The following is an 11,993-nucleotide window of genomic DNA, read 5'->3' as shown; positions in this document are numbered from 1 at the left end:
GGGTTTCACAATCAACTGTTTTCCAGTTGGGGGAATACCAAATATGTCCGGCTCAAAGTCCTCAGCAAGGGCGGCTCCTCCAGGAAACGAAAAATAAGGCATCCTTTTTCTCTTCAGTTTTTACAAGTTGCGAGCTTCCTCTTTTCCCCTTTTTTTCTGTGCCCTTTCCTCTTTCTTGCTTCAGATGTTGTGGACTTGGTGCCAATTTGATATGTCGCCTAATATTTAGCCATCAATTTTCAACAAGATGTAACACATCTTTTTCAACGCCAGACTTGATATAGTGTCGTTTCTCATTGTACGTTGAAATTGTGAAGGCAATTTAGGCCAGTGTTAAGTTTGCCACCCTCCATAAATCAGCTGTAATCATGTTTAGTTACGTTTTCTGTGATGGTATGAAGCTTATCCAAGATGCCATTCGCCTCCCTCTTGACTGCTCTATTGTTGCTGTCATCATGGGGCTTCTTGTACTCCTCTCGGAGAAACCTTTCAGCTCAAGCAGGGTTGTCGGACGACAAATAGCGAAGACGATTTTCAAGCTTTTCATCTTCTACAGTTGCATTATATTTGGTGCGGGGGGAGGGGGGGTGGCAGTAAAAATTCTGAAGAGATCAGGAGAGGGGCTGAACCAATTCTGCTTTTGCGAACGGGGGTGGGGGGTGGGGGGCACGACATCATAATTTCCCCTTTGAAACTCATTTCTCAGCCCTGACAATTATTGCACAGTCCCTTAATGACCTCCAATTTCTTGTACTTGAGCTTGTCCACTTTGCATTCTAGTTTTTTTTTTTTATAAAGAGAGAACTGATACCATCATCTTCGCTGACTAAAAAAGCTCCACCCCTTCCCCTCAATAAGCCCTTGTCTCTATTAAGCTCCACCTCAAACGTGTTTGAACTAAATAACCACACGGTGGGGAAGGGAGGGGTTAATAGAGGATTTACGATGTATATAAAGGAAACTACGTAACCCAAAAAGGCGAATTCGACGACATTTGTCACTAAATCTACTAATTAATGATTTTACTGTAAAACTCATGTGTGTCATGTACCATCTGTTGTAAATGACCCGATGATCTCAAATTTACGCTCCTCTGAGAACGCGCCAGCATGCGATGGCTGCTCCGAATGAGGGCGTTACTGACAGGCAATTGGCAGTTTTTACTGAGATGATTCAGAGACGGTTTTTTTTTGGTCTTCTTACGATCTACGTCTCAATGTTATACCTGCCAACATTTTCTGAGTCAAATGCGTGAGATTTTCGCCTTGTCATGACGGAGATTTCCGTAAACGTCCCGGCGACTTCCGGAGATTTTCGACGAATTTCCGAAGACTTCCGAACGTTGCCAAAAACTGAATTAAATGTCCGCAGATGTTCCCGAAGACGTTTGAGCACTTCCGAAGCTACTTAAAAGACGACACTTTTAGCTTGCTTTGATATGATTTCCTTAGAATACAAAAAAGGACACAAAGTCATCATGTGTTACGAACAATTTGTCCGTATTTTTGAGTCAGGCGTGAGAAATTGTCCTTGATGCGTGATATCGATGTCTTTAGTCCACAGGCGTAAGACTCGCGCATAATGTGTATACAATATTCTGAAGGTATAAATTTTGATTGGCTTGATGGTTGGCAATATTACACTCTGGCCAGCAAAAAACTTTCGAGAGGAGGGGAGTAACACGAGACTTGAGAAAAGGAGGGCCAAGTGAAATGCTTCCAACATGTACAATAGCAAAACTGATAAAAATTAAGGTACTATGGCATCAGCTTTCGAATTTAATGTTTAATTTACATTATATCTGCCTTTCAAGCCAAACTTCGCGTCAAAAATATACAAATAAATTTCATAGTTAATCATTAATAACCATTTAACTGACAACTGACAAATGGCCGCAATTTTAACTGACAACTGACATTTGTACCCCCCCCCCCCCCCACCCCCCCTCCAGACCCTCTTACATCGTATGAAAAATTCCCTTCGGAAGGAAAGGGTGGCAAGGTTGTGAGAGCGCTCGCCTCCCACCAATGTGGCCCGCTTTCAAATCCCGGCGTCGACGCCGTATGTGGATTGAGTTTGTTATTGGTTTCTCTCCTTTGGTCTGAGAGGTTTTCCTCAAGGTACTCCGATTTTCTCCTTTCTTCAAAAACCAGCATTTCCAAATTTTGATCAGATTAGTGAAAGTGCTGCCTCTAATTATTTGGTTATAATATTTACTTATTTACTTACTTATTTATTTACTAAGGACCCATTCAACTCTACTATATTATATTATATTTTAGCATATACACACTCAGTGATCTTGGTGAATTAAGCAATCTGATTGGTTTGCTATCTCGGACTATTCAACAATTCGTTAAATAAAGAATATTGTATTGTATTGTATTGTATTGTATTGAAAGCAAATGTTTGCAGAAATTCTACGTTTTAAGTAAATAGGAGAAAGAATGCTACATGAAGACGAAGTCTTACCTCGAGGAACCGAATCGCCATTTTGTCAGCACTTCATTCGAAGAACGACACAACAAACCTTTTCGGCTGTCAACTTGGCCAGTCAACAGAAAACAACAAAGCTCTTCTTTTCTTCTCAGGTAAGGAAACAATTCAAACTTTTAGCAGTTCCATTTAAGTCATTACGCTGTTGTTTGCGAAGTGATAAGCTTGTGAATTGCCATGTTTGAAAATTCTACAAAGATCTATTTTTAAACTTTCGCGTGTCTAGCTCACCTGATCTGTCAATCAAATCGTACTTTTTAATGGTTTCCTCTCTGATTTTGCTGAGATCACTTCGTGTGTATATACTAAAACAATTATTATTTTCAATTTCGGTGAATAGTGGCTTTAGAAATATTTACCTCGCCACTTCGTGTCGAGCCACTATTCACCTCGATTTCAAAAAATAATTGTTAAATATTATATTTGGCTATTATACTCTTTCTACGTTCCGTTATTTTCCTTTTCACTTTACGATCTTCAGTCACCAAGTAATAACTGCCTTACTGGCATCAATGACATCAGCAACCCACACAGCTGCATCCCAGCATGCACTGCTGAAGTCTTCATTGGACAGTCAAAGTACTAAATTAATATAAATTAATATAATAGTAATATATTTGGAATAACAATCCGTAACAAACGAACAACTACTGATTTTAGAGAGCAAGGCATGTTTCGATCGATCTCGATCACTGATCAGTTCTGTTACATGTACAAGGGAAACACTTATGATTTGAAGTTATTTATTATCAGAGCGGATACAAAATCTTGAATGTGTATTTGAAGTAAACCAAACGACTCATTCAGTGGATAGTTACCTATCAGGACGGAGCTTAGCGTTCTTCACACAGTCCATGTGCATTATAAGGAAGTTAAACCAGTTTGATCAAAGATGACTAGGTAAAGTTTATTTTTAAATTTAAGTTACATTATCTTCGATAACAACTGTGCGAGAGTACAAAAACGTGCACGCAGTTGAACACAGAGTTTGGTACAGACGATAATTCTGAGCAGTTTAAACTACACTTTACAGCTACACACAAGAAAAAAAAGAATAATAATAATAAGAAAATTATATAAAAAGGATTCGAGTATTGACATTTTGACACAATAGACCATTTTCTTGATTACTTCTTGTTTCTTCTTTTGGCTTCGTGGCTTTTTATGTTTTGCTGTTAGTACGACCAGCTCTTCCCACAGTTTTGTTCTTTGAAACAGATATCCCTTTAGCTTACCCGTAAGGTTTCAGCTTTTAAATCTTGCAGTTTTTTGCTGATTTCTATCGTTTCGCAGCGATTCAGCCGCGACTGACCAATGTTTGTTTGTGTTTTTGCCAAAAAGTTCCCCGCTTTAGCCTCACAATCATGCTGTGAAGTGTCTCGTCCCAGGGCTGTCGGGGAATACGAATATCGTCTATTACACTAAATCGCATTCAAGGTAAAGGAAAAGATAAATCAAGGTCATGTAGAAACTTCATGTGTACTTACCATACTCGTCGACATCGTCGTAGTCATAACCGAACTCAATAGAAAGACTTCTTAAACATCCGTTGATGAGTATACACAGGATAAAGTGGTACAATGACGTCATCTTTGTTGTGCCCGATGCGTGCATCGTATGTTCCAAGAAACGAGGCGCTCTTGTTGAACTTGCGAAGCCATTTCTCAGACGGATACGATCCACAAAGGAATGATGAAGAGGAAAGACCGGGTCGTTCGACGCAGAAGATACATCTCCCATGGCTCCACCCAAGACTATGTGAACCTGGTTATGTAAGGTGTGAACATTTGGCAAACGATAACCGGTCTTTGTCCTGACGTAGCCTTCCAGGATGTTTTTAAGATTGCAGCTTGACTCTTTACCATAGGGTGGCAGGTCAAAAGTCTTAAACTGGAGCGCAAAATTTTATCTTCTTTGGTTGGAAATGTCATCGTATATCCCTGTTTTCTTACTTTTTCTTCCGTTAGTTTTCCTTCTAATTGATCCGTTCTAAATTGAGCCAGGTTTCTTGTTCGTTGGGTCACACAGTACATCTTCGTCAGGAAGTAGGAATTGTTCATTGCTGCAAATGACGTACCAGTTGTCAAAGTATTTGCCCTTCACAGTTCCATCAACTTGGTTTGTTACACCAAGAAGCTCTTCAGAACAAATAGCGGGATCACATTGTGTTTTACTTCCGGTCCAGTCCCAATAAGGAAGAGCCAAGTTTTGCATCGTTACTAATTTCCTGCGAGGTTTTTTTCCCCAAGCCAACATGTACAGTCGATACCACGTAGGAAACCCCTGCCCGTCATGCGCAAACTCAATATCTGCCCTTGTCATGTTATGTTGGTGTCTCGTGCAGCATAGTAGTGCATTCACACGAACAAGTCATAGTTGCTGACGTTGTGAAAGAGTGCTGTCGGGTTGCGGTTGGACTCAACGGTTTTGTTGACCTCTTCACTGTATGGTGTCAAAGTCACCACATAATCGCTTATGTAGTGCCTGGACATGTTGATGTACCTGATGTATTGATCCTTCGACCCGGCTGACAACTTGAGAAAATGTTTGCGAGTTGGGTTTTTTTTCTGCCTATAGTCATTGTCATAGTAGCCAAACTCACACTTGTTGCAGTCATATCCAGCAAAGTTTTAATTGCATTTGCACGTTTTGTGGTAAAGAGCAAGCGGTCAGTTATGGCGCTCGTCGTCTTTCTGGAAAGGTTGGTTATGACTGAACCTGAAGGTCCAATCACGAATGATCATTTCCTGTCATGTACCTCTGTTTCCACCACTACCGCACCAAATCCTTTTGGGATTGGACAACACTTCTTGTTTTTCAGATTCGTCAGAAATGTACAAACTCTAGGGAACTGACCTTCAGACTAGGGTAAGGTGAACACAATTAAGACAAGACACGTGATGATACGGCAGCTCATCTTACTTGGGACTTCCTAAATGAATAAAGAGGATTGTTCATTTTCGAGAAAAGGCTAATGTTCAACCAAGAGGTCTTTACGGGCTTCAAAATATATTATCAAATTGTTAGCCGTCAGTCGCATTGTAAAATGGTTTGAACCCTAGGAACGCTTTTTAACACAGCGACTGTCTCCACCACAGAGGCGTCTTTGTGTTGTAGGGAGACTGGGGAGAAAGAAAAAGAGAGCACGCGGGGCACGATGGGAAGGGCAAAGAAAGAAGAGAGGCCTCTGCCATATAACTACTCGTTTCCTTGTAATGTTGTCTATTTGAAGTACATGACCTACTTTATAAGTAAATTAATAACACAAATTTGGGTAAAATCCTATTTTATAAGTCGAGTTATCTGTTGAATTAAGAAACTCTTACGGTATACCATATATAAACGAAACATCTACTCGTTTCTTTAATTAATATTGTCTATTTTAAGCGGATGATTATAAGCAAATCTGAACTGATGTGCAATCGATTTTGTAAATAACTCTAATTACATGTACCATCGCTTACTGTTACGCAGGTTTAATCTTGTATCTTTTTAACATTGTCTATTTCATTTGCCTGATCCACCTCATAAGTAACTTATGAATTAAGGTATATTCCTTTTCACAAGTAAGTTACCTCTGGGATAGGAAACTCTAATATTACAATCGCTTAATGTGCTAGCTACTCCGCAGATTTAATCGGCGTAAAACGTTTCATAAGCCAAAAACTGATACAATTGTTTCTTTACTCGATATTGTCTACTTCAACATTGTCTACTTCATAAGCACATAACTACAACTGCATAAATTTAGGTAAATTCTATTTCATAGGATACCTAATGGGCTTTACTACTCGACGGATTCAACGGCATATTTAGCCTAAATTGAATTTTTATGTGGGCAACATATCTGCCGGTACCTTTCGTCAATTTTACGTCTACAACCTACTTCATAATAAATATATAAGTACATAGAAATTGAAGTAAACCTTGCTTCATGAATAAATTACCTATTACCGGCATAGGGAACTCGTCTACTCCAGTAACATAACTGCTATTTAGTAACTACTACGCGTATTTAATTGTATATTCTACAACTTGTAATAACTGCCATATCTACTCGTATCTCCAATTCTGATTATAAGAGTATTTAAAAATATATATATTGTATACTTCGTGTGTATGAACTTCTTCAGAAGAAATAATAAAATGAATGTAAACAGGGGCGTAGCTAGGGCTGCTCCTAGGGTGCCCATGATGTCCCCTTTGTATGTTCCGAAGAATCAACATGCAATCAATCTTTTCCAGTGCTAGATTGTTGCTTACCCCATTTGCAGGACCGAACATCTGCAGTGGACCATGTTCTTGTTCCTTGTTCGCAAGTAAAATAGAGTATATTATGCTATGTGGAACTGAATTAATCCATGCAGCTATCTCACTGCTCATCCAAAACAATATCACTTGTAGTAAAACACGGCCTGGATGTGGACATACCAATCTGGTAAGTACCCTGGGTGTGACACAGCGTGACCCCCCCAGTTCCCCTCCCCTTCCGGCCTCCTTTCAAAAATCCTGGCTACGCCCCTGTAAAGTAACGTAATCTACTGCATATGGAAAAATAAAGCTATTTATTTTTTATTGTTCCAATTTAACCATCGTATAAGCAAGCTTAGGGCATAGACTAGCGTCTCAGTGGTTTTCTCCCAGACCTATAATTTACCTTGTTTTTAACAACGTTACTCCAAAAACGGCATTTGCTATTAACCACGATCGGAAATACAAAAAACTACACACAGCTGTATAACTTCTGGGTATCGATACTAAAATTTTACAGAAAAGTCCTCGCTACTTCCAATAAGTGGTTTGTTTTTAACCTAAGTAATTGTTTTCCTAGTAAGACTTTTGTACACTACTTTGTCACGATAAACAATTGGACACGACTTCCTTCAATAGACATTTTAGCAATTCAATTCTATCAACTGCGAAAGTTTTCACAAAATATTTGATAGACGTTACACAGCTCTGGATGGTTCATCGATTATCTCCTGCATGGTTGCTCTCGCTTCGGGATCTGTCTGCAGGCATCGCCGTACCAGGCCTCTTAAGGCGCGATTCGTCATCAGTAGAACTTGCTGTTCACGCCTTCTAGGATCTGGAAGTTGCCGGATGCACATTTCACAAAGAAGCACACCAAAGCTGTAAACATCAACCTATGAACAATACACAGATTATTTCTTGTTATTTGCCTTTGAGCATCCTATTATACTACCACCAGTTATACCCAGCACTTAGTGTCATTTTTAATTTCTATTTAGCTATTTAACATTTATTAGATGAAGCTGAGTATGATCCGAAGAATTATGCAGATTAAGGGGGAGGGGAGGGGGTTAAGTTCGCGTCTCCATTTGACTGTTCCTTAGCAAACTCAGGAGATAAAGGAATATAAAGTCTAACACATATCGTATTTATTCAATTAAGCGCCCAGCCTCGAATTACAATATAGCCCATCTCGAATGAGCACCTATTCTATCCTGTAGGGAAGAAAAGTTAATAAGCATCTACCTCCACCCCCACGCTCCCCCTTTCTAAAAAACTGAAGTAGACAAGAACAGTGTGGTTATTATTTATTTACTGGCCTATCTGCTTCTACAGTCGAAACTCTACTGATAAATATGTTCTTTGTCCTAGCGGACAGTTAATATGTTTACTTTTATTGAACCTCTGGACAAAAATCTCTAAAGTCAGTCCCGAAGGCCAAAATAACCTCTCTATAAAGGTCATTAAGCATCGAACGTTGTTGGGAGCATTTTGGTTCAGTATTACATTCTGGTTTTAATGTCACTTAGGGTAGATTTCCACTGTAACGTAAATTTTTATCTCGTAAATAAAATAGAGGCAAGATATAAAGTGTTGAGCTTTTTTTAAAAAAAAAACGTAAAGTTGAGCGAGGTTCAAATTTTACGTTTACGTGCGACGTTTCAAACATTGCCCCTATTTCACTTGCGAACGTAAATTTTACGCACGTACGCACGTAAAAATTACGCGTCAATGGAAATCCACCCTTAATAAGCTTTAATAATGAAAGTCTTTTAAAAAGATGTTGTTACTCCAGCACGCCGCCTATAGCCCGTACCTATTCTATAAGGATTGATTTCTTCTATCGCGTAATTTTCACGTGCGTACGCTAGCAAATTTTTACGCTCGTTGAGCGAGGTTCACCTTTTTCTTTTACGCGTGACCTTCTATATATTGCCTCTATTTTATATACGCGCGTATTAAGCGACAGTGGAAATCCACCTGTAATACGTTTCTGTGCATTTTGGGTTTCTTATTTAAGGTTACTTCCTCTTCCCGATTCACTCTTTTCACCGCAGTTGATCTTGTTTACTAGCCGCCCCAAAATGTTGCATTACCATTGTCGGCGGTAATACCCAGAAGGAGCTGGAATTTAAAGTTGTATGATTTACAGCAAGAAATTGTTCATAAAAGCGCACCTTAAAGACAAATGAGCAAGAATTTTTGTCAGTGATTATAGCTTTCGAAAAAGGAGCAACCCGCTCCTACCGCCTCGCGCTGAGCCTCTCACATCTTATTAGCATTACTGACATTGCGGATTGCGGATGGCCCCGGTGAGAGTATAATTATTACAATCAGGTGACCTTTTTAAGCAGGGACGTCACTCTCTCTCAAAAGGCAGTCGTTGAAGAAAGGTTCGACTCTATAGACCAGTTATTTAAACGCAGTTTAGTCAGTGTTTAACAAAAACGTGTTTTAATCCATTTTTAGTTTGCTGAACGCTTTTATGTAAACACCATTTAACGTTCACAGTTTCGTTAGAGCATATAAGGTGGACAAGAAAAGCATATATCTTCTTAAAAGAACCCACTAAGGAAGAGATCTGGAGGTCCAAAGATTTCCTAAACCGCGGCATAAGTTGGATTACGTTTAAAAAACCAACCTATCAGTTTTATCTGCGAAGTCGCCAAAATGATTAACTGAAGAACTAACGAGAAACATTTAAATCACAACAGACGCCCGCAGCTTAATTTGTTTTTGTGGCATAAACACCTGAAAACGACCATAATAATGGAGCCATGTACATTTGAGTTCAAATGGTGATGGTTTAAGCTATCATCGTTACCAACGTTTGACCAGGGCTTAAGTAGCTAGAGATACTCCAATTCCACACTGCACAGGGCTATCCGATTCAACATTACATTGTATTTTGCTGCGTCTAATTGTACGCCTAGGTGAAGACGGGTAAAGTGGAGTAGGATTTCTTTCGTGTCGTAAACGAACAACCTGGCCTTAAAGTAGGTACGCGCTCAAGATGACTGCACCAACGCTTCTCTTTGAATTCTGAAGGTGTTGATGAACCAGTGCTAAATAAAAAAAATTCTAAATTCACTAAAACTTACCTTGACTGTTTGGTTTGACGTAAGTGCTTCAGGTGCGCTGTAAATCATAGCTCCAGAAGCCACTGTCATGGTCTGCTGCATGAAATTAGCAGTGCCATAATCTGACACTTTGCCTCTCCATTGGTCACCCTGTCGCCATAGCAACACATTTGCACTGCTGATGTCACGATGAATGATAGGCTCTGGTTTTTTCTGATGAAGGTAGTTAATTGCTCGGGCTACATCCAGAGAAATTACCCGTATTTCTACTTCGGCGAGTTGTCGCTGTTCTAACAGAGCTCGCAGACTTTTCTCCATCAGCTCAGTCACAAACAGAGGGTTTCCTTCATCGTTGGTGGCGCCGATAAACTGAAGCAAGTGAGGATGGCGGCATTTGGATGCAATATTCATTTCTCTCTCAAAAAGAAGTATGTTATGAGGGGAGAGAATCAGATCATGAATTTGTTTTACTGCTACAGTACAGCCACAATACACGCCTTCATAAACACTTGCCCAGCCTCCTCTGCCAAGGCATTTATTGGTGATTTGAATTTCATCGCGGGAAATGACCCAATCGCATGATTGCTGTTGTTGCTGTTCACTAATTGTTTGCTGGGCTAACGAAAGACTTAACTCTAGTTCATTTACTTCCTGATCTTTGCCTCTCAGTTGTCTCTCTAAGGTGGACACCTGTTGTTGGGAGTTCTCCAATCGTTGCTGCATTTCTCTCAACTGCCTTTGCGAGTTTTCTTCGCGTTGCGTCACTTCTTGCAACTGCCTTTGCACGTTTTCCTGCTGTCGTTGCGTCTCTCTCAACCGCGTTTGTAAATTTCCTTCGCGTTGCTGCATCACTCTCAACTGCTTTTGCGAGTTTTCTTCGCGTTGCGTCATTTCCTGCAACTGCCTTTGCAAGTTTTCATGCTGTCGTTGCGTCTCTGTCAACCGCCTTTGTGAATTTTGTTGTCGTTGCTGCATCTCTCTCATCTGCCTTTGTGAGTTTTCTTCTCGGAGGTGCATCTCCTGCAACTGCCTCTGCAAATTTTCTTCCCGTTGCTGTATCTCCATCGGTTTCCTTCGTACTTTCTGTCCTCGCAGAAGTTCACCGACTGGCAACGGAAATTGCACGTTTGCTCCGCGTAGATCTTGCACTTTCGTTGTTAAGGATTCCAAAAAGAAGAGAGAAAAACAGAATAAAAATCACCATAATGACAAGAACTATAACTTAAAGAAAGACAATCATTCCCATTCTTTTACACTAAGGCGATAGCAGTAGGAACCCCAAACAGATCAAACTAATCGAGACTGGTTGCTTGACAGGTTGAGCTCTTAACAACGAGTTTCAAATTGTCCAAAAAAATATCAAATCGTGTAATGCTAAAGGTGATGTTACACGAGGAGATTCGCAACGACGATTTTTAGCGCAACACAGCGTTGCAACATTGTTCCAGCGTTGCAGCGCTGTGTTGTGCTAAAAATCGTCCTTGCGAATCGTCTCGTGTAACATCACCTTCAGTGGCGAAGGCAACGCCGGAGACCGATGAAAAACAACAACAGGTCTAATTAGCAAAAAGGCAACTTTGCACGTGTAGCACACTCTTTTTGTACATTTCTTTGCCGTTGTTTCGCACGACTACAACGTGAAACTTCCAGAGACTTCTAAATGTCGTACGTGTTCTCGTTCACTTTTTTTCACTGCCGCTCATTTTCACCTTGCATTTGATTGTTGGCCGCTAGCATTTCTCATTTTGTCATCGCCGCTACAAAATTTTCATGTTGTTCTCCCAACAAAAGAATGAGCGCTTACCATTTGGACGGGAATTTCGGTGGAAAATTTCCGTCAAATCGTACTGGTATGTTTTTTGGCACCAAAAACAGGAACTTGATTGAGTTGTACCATTTACAGAATACCGGTAGTTTTCTCCTTTCTCTGGACATGAAGCCTGGCACTAGTAATCCAAACAAATACTTTTTTTCCGGAAAATTTCCACCGGGATGAACCGTTCCATTTGAATTCTTCCCGGAATTTCCGGGTTTTCCAAACAAATGGTAAGCGCTCAATGTCTCCTTCGGTTTTTAATCTCTCGCTCTACATCTCTGTCGCCCTTTTTCTCGTTGAGCTTCGCTGGCCTTTCGCATACTTTCTCTTTTTCTCGGTCTTTCTCT

At 40.2% G+C, this 11,993-nt stretch overlaps 1 protein-coding gene and 1 pseudogene across 1 annotated transcript; both read right to left on the bottom strand.

The window, feature by feature from the left end:
* Window positions 1–5,413, bottom strand: part of LOC140925908 (uncharacterized) — a 17,214-nt pseudogene extending 11,801 nt beyond the window's left edge.
* Window positions 5,414–5,561: 148 nt separating this feature from the next.
* LOC140928121 (probable serine/threonine-protein kinase drkD) lies at window positions 5,562–10,916 on the bottom strand. The gene is made up of 2 exons (XM_073377836.1): window positions 9,852–10,916; window positions 5,562–7,643 (listed from the first exon to the last, which is right to left on the bottom strand). The coding sequence occupies exons 1-2, from the start codon at window positions 10,893–10,895 to the stop codon at window positions 7,446–7,448; spliced, it is 1,242 nt and encodes a 413-aa protein (XP_073233937.1). The 5' UTR covers window positions 10,896–10,916; the 3' UTR covers window positions 5,562–7,445.
* Window positions 10,917–11,993: the final 1,077 nt, after the last annotated feature.

Source organism: Porites lutea, chromosome 2, assembly GCF_958299795.1.
Source record: "Porites lutea chromosome 2, jaPorLute2.1, whole genome shotgun sequence".
Taxonomy (NCBI): Eukaryota; Metazoa; Cnidaria; class Anthozoa; order Scleractinia; family Poritidae; genus Porites; species Porites lutea.
The sequence above is the reverse complement of the archived record's forward strand: the minus strand, read 5'-3'. Positions and strand labels throughout refer to the sequence as shown.